The sequence below is a fragment of the Sceloporus undulatus genome, chromosome 5, assembly GCF_019175285.1.
Source record: "Sceloporus undulatus isolate JIND9_A2432 ecotype Alabama chromosome 5, SceUnd_v1.1, whole genome shotgun sequence".
NCBI classification, from domain to species: domain Eukaryota; kingdom Metazoa; phylum Chordata; class Lepidosauria; order Squamata; family Phrynosomatidae; genus Sceloporus; species Sceloporus undulatus.
In genome coordinates, this window is record NC_056526.1 from 38813494 (window position 1) to 38829909 (window position 16416).

Below are 16416 nucleotides of genomic sequence, written 5' to 3' on the forward strand. Positions count from 1 at the left end.
TACCTCTATCTGAGGAGACATTTTCAGACAGAGGAGTCAGGGGGCAGGTGGCACATAAAGAGTGTGGTGATGCCTTGGTCCCCCCTCTTTCCTTTTTCCTTTTCCATAGCGCTGGATTCATGATGGAAAAAGCAACACGGAACACACCTTAGACGTTGGGTAAACAGAACAGTCCAGGCTCTTGATTTGGGCACAGACCTTGCTGTATGAAGATATGTCTCTCCCTCTGGGTAGACACCTGTCTATGTGTTTAGCTTTGCAGTGTGATGCTATACTCCCTTACCAGAGAGTAAGGCCTGAGGGAGTCAGTGAACTTCGCCTTTTGTGTAGAGATACCTGGGGTCATGCTGCTGCAAGTTTGTTTTGCCTGTATATTCTGTACTTAGGCTATGTCCCAGGATAATACAAGTTGGAAGACTTTGTCCACCATCCCATCCCATCTTGCATATTGGTAAAATTCAGAAGGTGAGAATATAGCGCACTTAGTTGTGTCTTTTGACAGGTCATTTTGACACTAGGAAAGATCCTAAAGTGTAAAGATAAACAACTGAGCGCTAAAGTTAGAATCGTTCAAGCCATTGTATTTCCCATCACCATGTATAGATGTGAGAGTTGGACAGTGAAGAAAGCGAATAGGAAGTAAATAAACTTACAGTATTTGAGATTCGGTGCTGGAGAAGAGTGGTGAGGATATTGTGGGTGGCCAAAAAGACAAACAAAAATGGGCCCTATAACAGAACAAGCCTGAACGCTTCCTGGAAGCCAAGGTGATGAGGTTGAGGTTGTTGTGGTTTGATCACATCATGCAAAGACTAATTAGAAAAGTAATGCTAGGAAAGTTGGAGGCTAGTAGAAAGAGGGGAAGACTGCAGACCAGATGGCTAGACTCAATTAGGGATGTGATAGGCCTGGATTTGGAGGACCTTAGCAGAGCATTTGAGGACAGGGGTCTTGGAGATCTCTCTTTCACAGGTTTGTCATGAATCGCGGTTGAATCAAGGGCAGTTAACAGCAACAATACTGATACTTCGATTGTTACCCAGGATACATATTAAATACATTACAAATGAAATTACTGTGTCTGTGTCTGGACACAAACATGCAAAGGTGGTTCTTGTAGCTTTTTTTGCCATCATATTTAACCCAAAACTTTGTTTACTCTTCCTCAAATAAAGATAACTGTTTTTCCTCAAAACAAGTTGCTAACACTTTATATTCAACAATATCAAAGGGCACAGAAAGATCTGATAAATATGGATCCTCTTTTGAGAGGAATATTAAGGTCCCAGTGCTGATTTGCATATCCAGATCAGAAACCATGTTGGCAGGAACCCAACAAAGTGATCTGTCAGATCTGTCTAAATTAAAGGAGTGACCATCTTCTTGGATCTTGCCAAGGAAGAGACCAGAGTAATCTCAGAATGGGTATTTGGCTTTAAACTTGGAATTTTCGAGATTACACAATTATTCCTTAGTGATATGTCATGCAAGATGATAGAAAAGAGTAATTAGTAAGAACCAAGTTCTTAGGCAGCTGTAAATAGTGTGCAAGTAGTATAATATTTCATCAGGAACACACATTTTACACTTTTGTAACCCAACAGCTGCTCTGTTTAAAAGTATCTACAGAACACTAGCTTTGCACAAGCTGGGAGGGAGAAATACAACTAGCATTTAATATCAATATGCGGCCAAAATCAAGTTCCAGTGAAAGGATACACCACATCACTCATGACACAGTAGAAGCAGGAAAAGGCACAACTTTAAAAATACCTAAAATGAATCAGCTAAGGGATACTGTGATTTTTTTCTTTTTTTGCAAAACATATTCCTAATATTGAGGCTTCTCTTGGAAAGGCTAGAATGTTTGATAAATGGAAATTGTGCTTTATACAGATGAATAACTTTAACTTATTACTTTTAAGCGATACAGTGGGTCCTTGGTATGGACTGTTCCAGGATCTCCCATGGATACCAAAATCTGTGGATGCTCAAGTCCCATTATGTACAGTGGAGCAGTAAAATGGTCACTTACATAAAATGGCAAAATCAAGGTTTGCTTTTTGGTTTGCTGTGGAAGGTTGAAACCATGGATGCAGAATCTGTGGACATGGAAAGCCAATTGTACTAGATCTAGATTTGTCCAGATAATAGATTTCTGTTTCAGTGCCATAGTGTACAGCTGGAGGCAGAAGAGGATAACACAACTCAAGTAGAATGTATAGTTTGCTTAGAGAGGGTTCTGCATTCAGCCTCCCAAAACTTCATTGAAAAGGGCTGTTGATAGTGATGCTGAGAAAGACCTTTGTCTGGGACCTTGAAGAAATGCTGCCATTTGGAACAGACAGTACTGGGTTGCGTATGGTGGCCCTGTATGTCAGTATTGAACCTTCAAATAGTTATGGGGAGAGTAAGGTCTGTATAGTGATCTCACACAGGTTGTGTCAAGCTATAGACCGGTAAAGACCTAGTCTTTCCTGATGTACCTTCTGTGTAAGGATAGTGAAGACTTGAAGCTGGGAAAACCCTGATCCTGCATGAGGAAGCCATTGAAATCCACAAACACCTAGGCAACTTCAACAGGAAGGATGAACCCCATAAAGTGAACAGTGTTTGGCTACCAGTCCTGAAAAACACCAAAATTCAGACCCAGCAAAATGCAAATGAAAACCACCCATGGTTAGGGTTTTCCCAGCAGACAGTGAATCACTAATTAAACATATACAAATCCTTCTTGTATATCCTTCCACCCTGAGGCCTTGCCATTCAGCAACAGAACAATACACAGATTAACATGTAAATCACTCTTCCCAACCTATGGTCACACAGTATATATGTGTGTGTGTGTGTGGTTGTGTGTGTACACACACACACCACTCTCTTCCATGCCAGCATTCTCTGAAGATGCCAGCCACAGATGCCGGCATAAACATGGCCACATAGCCTGAAAAACCCACAAAACCTTTGCATAAATATGCTTTATACCAGAGATCTTAATAGTGATTGGTTCTGCAGCTGAAGAAATGGGTTTATATCCATAAAAATTAATGCTAATATAAAAGCCAGTTAGTCTTAAAGGTGTTATCGCATTTCTTTTTTCCTCCCCCTCTCTTCCACCTTTTTAAACAATAATATAGTTATCTGAACTTGAATCAAAGTGTTTGTGTCTGTTCTGTTTATGTCTCATGTTAGTACTTTCTATTTCTTAATTTTTTTCTATTAATATTCTGGATTAATCAGTACCAAAAATGCACATGTTGTACATTTAGGAAAATTAGTGTGAGACTTTCCTGCCCCACATTCTAAAAATGAAAAGCCAATGTAGTCACTATTTCGTTTTCATTTATAGATTGACTAAAAATAATTAATCTTTCAGTATATATCTGAATATAGTAGCATGCTGTAGGGAAGAACCGCCCAACATTTTAAATTTCCTTTTGCTCAAACACTTCTTCCCTTGTTACAGCAACTTGACCCACCTTTGCACATTACTAGTAGTCTTAGTATTTATACACTTCCCATCTGGATGAGCAAGTGAGATGGAAAATAAATTGTTTGCCGAAAGGGAAAAAAGTTTGCTTGAGATGTGGCTCTAGGAGTGCTCCAAATAACTATTTGAGGTGGAGAAGTAAAATAAAAGGGACATTTTGTACGAAACAGCAGGAAGTTGCTTAAAGTTGAACAAGTTGCTTTGCAAACTGTGGATATTTGAGAAATACTTTATAGATTTCAAGGGGCTGTTGCCATGCAGTCATATTGCCTTGTTCATGGGACTTTACCGGGGGCGGGGTTCTCAGCGTCATGATTTTCAGATATCCTCCTGTGTTTTCCAATTACTTATATCTTTTTTCTTTCCACAAAGCTGCATCAAGGAAGAAAAAATGAGTTAACTTTTTGATTAGGAATGCTAGGAGCACTCTTGTTTGGAAGTGCCCAGCATGGCAAAGGTGTTGAACATATTTTATTTGATGATTATACTATATTACTAGTTTCGTGATGTTTTCAGTTGAGTTGTAACAATGAGATTGTTTAGATCATTTGGAGAAATTTAAGAGGCAAATTTGTCAACATTTTCTGGTACTGTTATACATCATAATTATTGGTATTGCCAAAGTACCAGGATAATATTCATCTTGTTCAGGTATTGTGTTATTGAATAAAGTTTACACAACAAACATGGTTGTTGTGTATACACAAATGGTGTACAAAATACATTGCACCCAAATTCTTTCCTACAGTAGCCTCATTGAAATCAAGGGGAATTAAATTAGGTTTGATTAGCTTAAGTCCCATAGATCTTAATGGATTTACTTTATGTATGACTGAATCTCTTTGCTGTAGTTCACTGCCTTTGAGTCAACTCTGACTCATGAAATCCATCAATGAAACACCTCCAAACCCCTCTGTCCTTAATTGCACTGCTCAGGTCCTACAGGCTCATGGTCTCTTTGAGTCTATCCATTTTGTATGTGGTCTTCCTCCACTGCCCTCTGTCTTTTCCTGTCGTTATTATCTTTTCTACTGAGTCTTGCTTTTTCATGATGTATCCAAAGTATGACTGCCTCAATTTAATCATCTTGGCTTCCACAGGCAGTTCAGGCTTGATCTGTTGGTAGGACTCATTTTTGGCCATCTTAATCTTAGCACTCTTCTCCAGCACCACATCTCAGATGATTTGATTTTCTTTCTGTTAGCCTTCTTCACTGTTTAGCTCTCACATCTGTACATGGTGAAGAGAAATACAATAGCTTGTACAATCCTAACTTTGGTGTTCAGTTTTATATCTTTGCATTTTAAGATCTTGTCTAGTTCTTTCATAGCTGCCTTTATCAATCTTAGGTAGGGTTGCCATAAGTCTGGACCTCCAAACCGGGGCAAATGTAGGGCAATATTTTCAAATGTAGGACACATTTTATAAAAATGGAGGACATGCGAAAAAATTATGATTTTTTAAAAATGTTAATATAAATGCATGTTTCTTAGACATGATCAAAATGGAGGACATTTTGGCATTATTCCTAGACAGATGGAAGAAATGTACTTCCCTTTCCGGCCAACCCCCCTCCCCCATTCCAAAACACACACGAAGCACATTTGGGCATTTGCAAACTGACTCACACAGCTAGCTCTTTGCATGCTAATAATAATAATATTGATAATCATGGAAGGTCCCTTTGCAAACTGACTCACACAGCTAGGTCTTTGCATAACAACAACAACAACAGGTCCCTTTGCAAACTGACTCACACAGCTAGGTCTTTGCATAACAACAACAACAACAACAACAATAGGTCCCTTTGCAAACTGACTCACACAGCTAGCTCTTTGCATGCTAATAATAATAATATTGATAATCATGAAAGGTCCCTTTGGAAACTGATTCAAACTCACACAGCTAGGCCTTTGGATGATGATGATGATAAATGTGGAAGGTCCCTTTGCAAACTGATTCACACTCACACAGCTAGCCAAAAACGTCCCCGGCCCAGAGGCCTACCTTTGGTCCTCTCCCTTTGGCTGCTGCTGCTGCGGCTGCCGCTTTTGCTGCTGCGGCGGGGGCTGCCCGGTGCCCTCCTCCGCCCGCTGCCTCAGTCCTTTGCCGCTCTCCGGCCCAGGAAGTAAACAGAGGAGAGCTCCTCCTCTTTAACCTGGGCGGCCAATGGGGGCAGAGAGCTGGAACAGCCCCGCCCCCTGCCAGCAGTCATAGACTCCTGAAGCAGGGGGCGGGCTGTTCCACTATTGGCCAGCCTGCCAGCCAATAGTAGGTGCTCCTCCAGCGCGCCCGGGAAAATTAAATACTGGGAGTGTGGTCGCGCTGGAGCACCTACTGAACCGTGGTGGCGGCGGCGGCCAGAGGAGCAGCCACAGGCAGGCCACCACACAGCGACAGCTGCATTGGTGGTGGCAGCAGTGGCGGCCACAAGAGCGGCCAAAGGCACCGCCATAGCGGCGCAATAAAAAAGCCCGGGGGCGGGGGGGCAAACCGTACCGTGACCGTGCAGACGGTCCAAAAGCAGGAAATTCCCGGCCCCCGCCGGGTTATGACAACCCTAATCTTAGGGGGAATACAGATGGGCAGAAAGGGGCGGTCAGACGCCGCCCCTTTCTCCCCTGGATGGAGACCAGGCCAACCAAACGGTGCGGCCTCCGCAAGACTTAAAGACTGTTCCCAGCGGGTTCTTTTTCTGCCATGCACATGTCATCATTGCGCGCCCTGTATAGACGGGCACGTGCAACCATGGCGCCCATGCGACGATTGTAGGGCAGGGTGCGTGTGGACACCCAGCCCTACAAAAACCTAAAATTGGCCCCAGACCGGCGCAAATTGCCAGTCTGTACTGGGCCTGTGTTGTCTTCTGAATTTTTGTCCACAATCACTGTTCTCATCAATGATTGAGCAAGGTATGGGAAATCCTTAACTATTTCAGTTTCTTTGTCATCTAGATTGAATTTCAGTAACTCCTCTGTGGTCATTTTTTAAAATTATCTTTTATTGTACGTATGCATTTGTGTGTGTATTTAAAGACCTGTATAGATGTTCAGGTGCTCAGAGTGTCTGTTTGTGTATATGGGTACCCCCTCCCCCAAACAATTTTGTGCACCAACAACGCATAACTTCTTTAAGAAAACCCTATGAAATTCATGGGGTCACCATAAGTCATTAGGTGACTACAGTGGAGGCACACAAGGTATGTGTAGCAGCTATATTTCCTGCGTAATGTGCTGGTCTGCCCTTTAGTCTTGTTCTCTGACTTTTACTCTACTCTTTAGTGCTTTTTTGTAGTATTTTTCAAGGAATACCTGAGAACAATCTAGTGATAGACTCTTGCTCACTATTTGTGGGTAACTCTGGAGCCTCATCCATTTATCACTTTGATTTGTTCTATCCAGAACATAATTTGCCTTCCATGGAGTTTTCACTGTGTGATTTGTTTGTAGTACATGGTGCCTGAGCAGTGATTTTGTTTCTAAAAAGAAGCTCCTTTTACAAAATCTTTTTATGCTTCCATCCCCCTTTTTCCTACTTGTCCTCTGTAGCAGGGTGCTTTTTTAAAAAGTAGAATCAGCATTGGGAAGATGGTGAAGGAGGACTGCAGAAACACATACTTTATTAACCTTTATTTATAAAGCGCTGTAAATGTATACTTTCATTGTTAGGTTAGAGCAGTGTGTCTGAAAGAAGCAGTTCAATAAAACTTGAGCTGGGAAATGTTGGACTCTACCATAGCTGATCCTACTACAGCTGTGTCTGTCTGTCTATAACAGACAAAGTAAATAGCAGCTACCTCCAAAATCCCTTACAGAACATGTATGAACAGCAAAACAGAGAGAAAAAGGGAAAGCAGATAAGCCTGCCTCATCAGCTAACCCCAAGCATATTTTAAAAAGCATACATATATAATAGTTTTTTTGTAGTTTTTTCCCCCAGGCTATGTGGCCATCATGTTCTAGAAGAGTTTATTCCTGGCATTTTGCCAGCATCTGTGGCTGGCATCTTAAGAGAATGCTAGCATGGAAGAGAGCGAGATACACACACACACACCCCATATATACTGTATGTATGTGTGTGTGTATATATATATATATATATATATATATATATATGTATACACACACACACACACACACACACACACGTACTGTGTGACCCTGGGTTGGGAGAAGTGATTTCCATGTTAATCTGTGTATTGTTCTGTTGTTGATGGCAAGGCCTCAGGGTGGGAGGATATGGAAAGCTCCTGACCCTGGGTGGTTTTCATTGCAGTTTGCTGGGTCTTGATTTAAGTGTTTTTCAGGACTGGTAACCAAATTTTGCTAACTTTAAGGGTTTCTTCTTTCCTGTTGAAGGTGTCTGGGCTTTTAAAATTTAATTTTTTTTAATGGGTTTCAGTGTTTTAGTCAGTAGCTCCTGTGCTTAGCAGAAAAAAATGCTTTACATTCCAAGGTGTGGATACAAGATCTTTTATATAAGTACCAGTGGCGGGGTACATACCTCCGCTTTGCGGCGCTCTGCCGCCGCCGCCAGTAGGTCCGCGGGGGAGCCGGAGCCTTCACACGGCCCGACTCCCGCGCGGACCGAAAAAGAAGCTCCAAAATGGAGCTTCTTTTTAAGTCGCGTTTGCGACGTAGCGAGGCGCCAGGGGCGCACTCACTACGTCACAACGCCCGCGATGCGTACGGACACTCAGCGTCCGATACGTAAAGATGACGGCGCCCGTATGAACAGGGTGCCCCCATCTTGTACGTATTCAATACGTACTCGGGTTAGGGGGTGCGGAAGCACCGCCCCTTCCTAACCCTAGTACGTATTGATGACGTACTATTTGGCGGTCTGTAAACCGCCAGTAACTAATATATTTCAGCCTTTGTATTGCCTTTGGAATAGAGAGAGAGATAGCTACCTTGGGGAAGCATGGCTGACCTAAACTTCTGAAGGAAGGGCTAGAGGAAAGAGATTTAAAGTGCATGATGATTTATTTAAATTACCCTTTGAAAGAAGCTTCAAAACAGAGAAGAGTTTCCCTAGGGTAGATGTGGAATCTCTTCACTGAAGTTGGATTAACATTTTAGGGATTGTTTAGAGTTAATGATTTGTGGTATTTTACTTTCCTTTACCCTTTTTACCATTGCATGTAACTTTCCTTATAATATTTCTCTGGCTGTTTTGATCCTCCCTCCCCACAAATCCAGTAGATGTCTAATGAGATTTTTTGAGTACATATGGAATGTGATTTGCTCATTCATATGGTAGAATGTACATTTGAAGTCTTTGGGAAAGCTCTATAGATGATTTGGGGAACCAGGGAAGGCCCAGAAGTGCGTGGTATTCCTCCACATGCTGGTTTGCTCTGGATTGGGTGATCTGGTTAGTCTTCTGTAAATTTGGGATTGTCTCCATTTCATATGCAGCATGATTAAGTTTTAATGATTATTTTAGAGAGAGGAACTGGGAGGAAAATGCAATGAAATTCATGGGGTCATCATAGGTTGATAGGCAACTTAAAGGCATGCACACACACACACACACAGACAACATGGATAAAAATTGATCTCAATATTTTTTATCAGATAAGTTAACTATTTTAAATTTCCTTCAAAATAATTGGTCCTGAAATAGAATTTGTACATACGTAATTTAAATAAAAGTATTGAAGCCTGCATTAATAAGTTCTAGCTAGATATACATGTTTGTAGTTCTTTTTTTATAATATATGTTTGTCAAACATATTTAGTTTATACAATAAAAACCAAACTGTGGCAAAAATCTTGACCTTTGAGAGTTGCTTTCAAAAAGTCTGAGTCAGGCTATACTGCTATGCTCACTTAATGAGCATACTTAAATTTTTGAGCTGATATGTAGAAGGTTGATCTTTCTATCTTCATGAAAATGATTTTATTTTGTATTCTTACATCCACAGCTTGGAAATAACTGGTTATAAATAACTAAAATAATTAGTAACTTGTATTAATTCAATTTTCCAGTAGCAAAAGTATAACTAGATTACGCCATGAATGTAACTTAACGATGGATAATTCTACTTCCTTTGTTGTGCAACTGTTTTTTGTATTGTTGTTGTGTGCCTTCAAGTTGTTTCTAACCTATGGCGACCCTAAAGCATCCTGTCATGGGGCCTTCTTGGCATGATTTGTTCAGAGGAGGTTTGCCATTGCCTTTCCCTCAGGCTGAGAGCATGTGACTTGTGCAGGGTCACCCAGTGGGTTTTAACATTTAGTTATTCTAGCTATGGGACATGATCACACTGATGAAAAAGAATACCACATGGTTGAAGTGGTAGTTTGTGCTTTTGGCTCCTGCTGTATTATGGGTGTAAAGGCAACAAGAAGTTGATGCAGAGAAGAGTGTATTGCACCGTAGGCCAGAAGGTAGATTTTTTAAAAAAAAAGTAAATGAAAGGTAACTGTTTCTATTACTTTGGTAGAACAAGAAAGTTAAAAGTTAATCCCAAAAATATTTACAACTGTAATGATGACTGTTAACTTTTGGGGGCCTGAGAGCTTCAACTAATTACTTTTCAAAGGAGGCTTTCCAAGCTTTGTTCACACTTGGGTAAAGTGAAGTACTAGGAATCTTTATTTCATAGTTGCTTTCCCTAACAGATTATTGTTGGATTGTATTCTGGGTTTTTCATGGCATTTGTAGCCATGTTCTATGACGCAGGTGGCTATATGACCAGAGGTTTTAGATTGTGCTCCCACATTGTATAAAGGTTTTATGTAGTTCAGATATATTTCAAATTTATTAAAGTAACCAGTTTGTTTGAATATTTGTTTAAGATTTGTTTAAGATTTGTATGAAACAGGACATTGTTGTTGTTATTATTATTATTAACCTTTATTTATGAAGCGCTGTAAATTTACACAGCGCTGTACATGCAATATTTTTAGTTAGACGGTTCCCTGCCCTCGGGCTTACAATCTAAAAAGACAAGACACAGAAGGAGAAGGGAGTGGTGGAGGGAAAGGGTAAGAGGTCCAGCAGTTCCTCTCTACCTCTGAGGCCTGGACTAAGGCAGATGGACTGGAGGGAGGGTTTGGCTTCATAATGGGTGGTTAATCATTTTCCAGGGAAAATACATACTCTCAAGTAGGATAATGCATATACAGTACATAGCAATACAGGAAATGGTTTGATAAACAGGCACCATAAGAACATCAAGTAGTAAGCAACAATTATGCAATGCCTGGGAAGGCTTCTCTGAACAGGATGGTTTTCAACTCTGTTTTGAAGCTGGTTAAAGAAGTGATGGCTCTTGCTTGTGGAGGAAGAAGGTTCCAGGAGTGAGGGGCAGCAAATGAAAAGGGGCGACTCCGGGATGGGGCAGAGGAAATCCTGGGCTGTGACAGCAGACCTTGACTACCAGAACGGAGGGCCCTGGTGGGAAGGTGAGGAGAAAGAAGGTCTGATAAGTAGGGAGGGGCCAGTCCATGGAGGGCTTTAAATGTCGACAGCAGGAGCTTATACTGAATGCGGAAAGGGAGGGGGAGCCATTGAAGGGATGCCAACACAGGAGAGATGTGGTCAGAGCGGTGGGTGGAAGTGATAATGCGTGCAGCTGAATGCTGGACAGAGATTAAAGGATGGAGGTGAGAAAGAGGAAGCCCAGCCAGGAGGACGTTACAGTAATCGAGTCGTGAGATCACTAGGGCATGGACCAGGATCTTGGCAGTAGAGGCGGAGAGATATGGTCGGACTTTGGCAATATTGTACAAAAAGAATCTACAAGCCTTGACTGTGGTCTGGGTCTGAGGGATACATGACAGAGAAGAATCAAAGATAAAACCAAGACTGCGGGCTTGCTGGACTGGTTGAATGGAAATGTTGTCCACAGAGACAGAAAAGGAGAGTTGAAGGGTGGGCTTAGGAGGAAAGACAAGAAGCTCCATCTTGGACATGTTGAGCTTCAAACACCAATGGCGCATCCACTGCGAGACTTTGATTCAAATCAGACCTTTAACTCTATTTTATTTGTTGTGTTTTAAACCTAGCTTTAAGTTCACCTATTCTTCTGAGAACTGAAGGGATAGAGACAGTTAGAGAATGTTGAAGCTTCAGGGAAGTTCATAGTGCTTACCACATTCAAGCAGATGGAATCTTAAAAATGATAGAACAGGTTGAGTCTCCCTTATCTGAAATGTGTTGTAACAGAAATGTTTTGGATTTTGGCGTTCTTAGGATTTTGGAATATTTTCATATACACGATGAGATATCTTGGAGTTGGGACCCAAGTCTAAACCTTCATTTTATGTTTTGTATACACCGTATACACATAGCATCAAAGTAATTTTATACAGATTATTTTAAATAATTTTGTACCTGAAACACTTTGTATACATTGAATCATCAGAAAGCAAAGGTCTCACTATCTCAGCCACCCATGTGCGCAATTTTGGATTTTTTGGAAATTTCAGGTTTTGGAATTCTGGACATAGAGATTCCTAGAGAGGTGTTCTCTCAGGCAAAAACATAGTGTTTTTGTTATTTGCAGTTTTTCCACATTCACAGGGGTCCTGTGCCCCTAACCCCAGCAAGTGTAAAAGCCTTTCAGATTTTAAGGAATGAGTGAATCCCCATCCAGAAGAAGCAAGTATACTTTGTATATTTTTTGTTCCCTTCCTGGGACAATTTGAGATTATTTTTTATCAGTTTAATATTTATTACTTTAGGAATCATGATTATTGATTAATAATCATGCTGCTTTCATTTTCTCTCTTTCCTTTTTTTGACAGAGATGCTACAGTTTGTCAGCAACCAGGTTGGAGATTTTCCAGAACTGTTTTCTGAACAGTTATGTGGCACCTTCCAGAGCAACAGCACATGTAATGGCGGTGGAACATCTGATTCCTCATCACAGAGGTCCTATAGCCAGGGACAGCTACAGTCCTTCTCACCTAATGCAGCTTCTCCACAGCTTCCAGCTATTCAAATGAAAGCATCCCAGACGGCTGCCACACCACCAGCTCCACAACGGACTGCTCCTCCTCTCCAACCTCGTCCCCAGGTTCAGCCTCAGCTCCAGCAACAAACAGTGATGATTACTCCAACTTTTAGCTCTGCTCCTCAGACCCGAATCATTCAGCAGCCTGTAATATACCAAAATGCAGCCACAAGTTTCCAAGGTAAATCTCAAACACTTTTCAGTAATGAGTAGCACTGTGTACATTGTAGCTAGCTCAGCTGTTGAAAATTGTTTATGCTTATCTGAAAGGATAGCTATGAATAGGCAGATGGCAATATTTAGATCCACCCTTCTTGTTACATCTTTGATAGGTTTTTAATGTATGAAATGTTTCTAAATTTAAGCATGTTCCCTTGGAGCTCTTCTTGGGATGAGGGGAAGGGGAACCCCTTGCCTCTCTGCCAAGAAACATTTGCTATGGGAATCCTCTGTCAGCCACATGGACTTGACTAGTTGGTAATAAACTTCTCTGCATGAATAGTGAAGGAATTGGAAATACTGAAACATTATTTCTGGAAACCAAAATGAAATCCATCTGGATGAACTAGTTGTATATCTAAGGCTATAAAACTATATAAGGAAGCATGTTGAGCATAGCTACTTTGAATCCTTATATCAGGAGAAAGGTGGGAAATAAATTTTAAAAATACAAATAATAATACAGTGAGTGTTAAGTGGTGAGAGTAATGCCATTTTTTGTTAACATCAGCCCATTCACCAATGTGTGAATACACATCAGTGTTTATTTATGAAAGGATTAGTGTGAATACTTTTTTGGCCATCCTTTTCAATATCATTTGATCTTGCAACAGAAGCCAGCTATGAACCTATACTAGAATTTAATTGGAGTCAGAGAGATGATTCCAACTACAGTGGACTCTTGGTATCTGCAGGGGTTTGGTTCTAGGACTTCTTGTGGATACCAAAATACATTGGTGTGTGTGTGATACTTTCACGTTGTGGATGGTCGAATCTATGTGTATGGAGGGCTGACTAAGTATGTATAGAATGGAGCTGTAAACCATTACTAACAGCTGATTGCCAGCACTGGGAAAAAGAGAGGAAGAGCTGTTCCAAATGTGATGAAACTGGGACCAGTCTTGATGGTTTTGATGTGCTGATATATACAGTAAATATTAATAGAATGATTTACTGAATCAAATACTGGCAAGAGGAGGTATGGTGGCTTTTCTGTATGTTCCTGATAGAATACTGACCATAATGATTTGGGATCATAGAATCATAGAGTTGGAAGAGACCAAAAGGGCCATCCAGTCCAACCCTCTGCCATGTAGGAACTCTCAAAGCATCCCTGACAGATGGCCATCCAGTCTCTGTTTAAAGACCTCCAAAGAAGGAGACTCCACTACACTTCAAGGGAATGTGCTCCACTGTCGAACATCTCTTACTGTCAGGAAGTTCCTCCCAATGTTGAGGTGGAATCTCCTTTCCTGGAACTTGCATCCATTGTTCCGGGTCTTGTTCTCTGGAGCAGCAGAAAACAAGCTTGCTCTTTCCTCAATATGACATCCCTTCAAATATTTAAACAGGGCTATCATATCACCTCTTAACCCTCTCTTCTCCAGGCTAAACAGCCTCAGCTCCCTGAGTCGTTCCTCATAGGACATGGTTTTAAGACCCTTCACCATTTTAGTCGCCTTCCTTTGGACACATTCTAGTTTTTCAACGTCCTTTTTGAATTGTGGTGCCCAGAACTGGACACAGTATTCTAGGTGAGGCCTGACCAAAGCAGAATAGCGTGTCGCTATTATTTACCTTGATCTAGACACTATACTTTTATTCATGCAGACTAAAATTGCATTGGCTTTTTTAGCTGCCGCATTGCACTGTTGACTCATGTTCAACTCGTGGTCTGCTTGGATTCCTAGGCCCCTTTCACATGTAGTTTCATTCAGCCAGGTGTTCCCCATCCTATATCTGTGCATTTCATTTTTCCGCCCTAAGTGCAGTACCTTACATTTCTGCCTGTTGAAGTTCATTTTGTTAGCTTTGGCCCAGCTTTCTAGTCTATTCAGGTCATTTTGAATTTTGATCCTGTCCTCTGGGGTGTTAGCTAGTCCTCCTAATTTGGTATCATCTGCAAATTTGATAAGTATGCCCCCAATTTTGTCATCCAAATCATTGATAAAGATGTTGAATAGCACTGGGCCCAGGACAGAACCATGTGGGACCCCGCTGGTCACTTCTCTCCAGGATAAAAAGAAGTCATTATTGAGCACCCTTTGGGTTTGTCCAGTCAACCAATTACTAATCCATGTAACTGTTGCCTTGTCTAGCCCACATTTTAATAGCTTATTTGCAAGAATTTCATGGGGTGGCAGAGAGCTGTAGCCTTCTTTGAACATTAGCCTGATCAGGCAGTTCCTCAAGAGTGTTCTTTTTGTGCTTTTAGTGCTGCAGCCACAGGTTCAGAGCCTGGTAGCTTCTTCTCAAGTTCAGCCAGTTACCATCCAGCAGCAAGTGCAGGCCATGCAGGCTCAGAGAGTATTGACACAGGCAGCCAATGGCACCATCCAGACACTGACGCCAGCCACGGTCCAGGCAGTAGCTGCCCCTCAAGTCCAGCAAGTTCCAGTGAGTATTATTTGATGGGGGAGATCATTTATCTGCACTTCAATGAGATGTATATTTATTTAAGAATTTTCCCTTCTGTTCCAAGACAGGAAATATCATCACTGGTGGAAATAGTTTGGGCTCTTGATCACTGAAGCCACTCTGCACCCAAGAGTGGGTTATTGACAGGATGAACTGGGAGTTAGTGCAGACATAGGAAAATGAACAGCAGAGACTGATGTCAGAAGAAAGTAACTAGAGAAATTTTTGGCAGAAATGGCCATTGTTTGCAAAGTAGAGATTAATAATTCTAGAGCTAAATCTGCCATACACTGGGGTTTGGTACATTATGCTGTGTCAACTGATGTTTAATAGAAGGAGAAAGCATTAGAAACAAAAAAGAACTCCTCATCTCATTTCTGAATGTTTTTAGTAGATGGAGACTATACCTTTTAGAGCTGTCTTCTGAATCACCAGGATTAAAACTGTCTCTTTGTTCAGAAGGGACAATGAATCTGTATTGCATTGGATGCCACATTAGAATAATGTATTTCATTATTAGTGGCATAATTGTGATTATAGAATAATTGATATGCTCAAGGTCTTTAATAAAGAAACATGTTGACTCATTGATGAGTTCCTATTGACCTCTACTACATGCAGAGAGAAGTGTGAGATGGTGATATAATGAAAAAGCAATTGTAGGTGTTTCTAACATAGTGGAACTCCATATAGTAAAATCAGATAGTTGTCACTTCAGAAAGAGCAGTAAACTTGCTGCAGTGTTTTAATTGCTTTTTTGGGGTGGGGGGGCTGCTGTATTAAGCTTCTGCTATATTTTCTTCTTCCAGGTCCTTGTCCAGCCACAGATAATCAAGACAGATTCTCTGGTCTTAACAACATTGAAAGCTGATGGTAGTCCTGTAATGGCTGCTGTTCAAAATCCAGCCCTCACAGCTCTGACCACGCCTATTCAGACAACAGCCCTGCAGGTATCATAGGGCACCTTACCTGTCTTACTCTTCTCTTTCTTCTAGTCTTGCTTTGCATAAAGAGTTTGAGAAGTACTTCTGAGAATTATACCTAAGGATGGAAAGAACAAACACCCAGGCAAATTTCTAATCCTTGTTACACTGTTGTACGCAGAAAACAGTGTGCTTTGCGCAACAGGCACTGTGGATTGCACAAAACCTTTTTTTTCCCCAGAGAATACATGTGTGTGTATAAATGACTTTTTGCAATAAAGTCCTGACATGTGAAATCATTTAAAATTGCACAAAAATCTCACCCAGCAGGAGAGACTTCTTGAAATAATTTGTTCTTTTATGTGAGAATAACATAAGCAAAGGCTTACATTCTTTAT

The 16416-nt window shown here is 41.1% G+C and overlaps 1 protein-coding gene across 1 annotated transcript in view; it reads left to right on the forward strand.

Annotated features, from left to right (window-relative positions):
* The window catches only part of SREBF2 (sterol regulatory element binding transcription factor 2), a 38620-nt gene that overhangs the window by 1137 nt on the left and 21067 nt on the right, over nt 1–16416 (forward strand). Inside the window, exons 2-4 of the mRNA XM_042467748.1 lie at nt 12250–12639; nt 14893–15074; nt 15905–16045. Of these exons, the coding sequence (XP_042323682.1) occupies nt 12250–12639; nt 14893–15074; nt 15905–16045 (713 nt within the window). The remainder of the gene's footprint in view (nt 1–12249; nt 12640–14892; nt 15075–15904; nt 16046–16416) is intronic.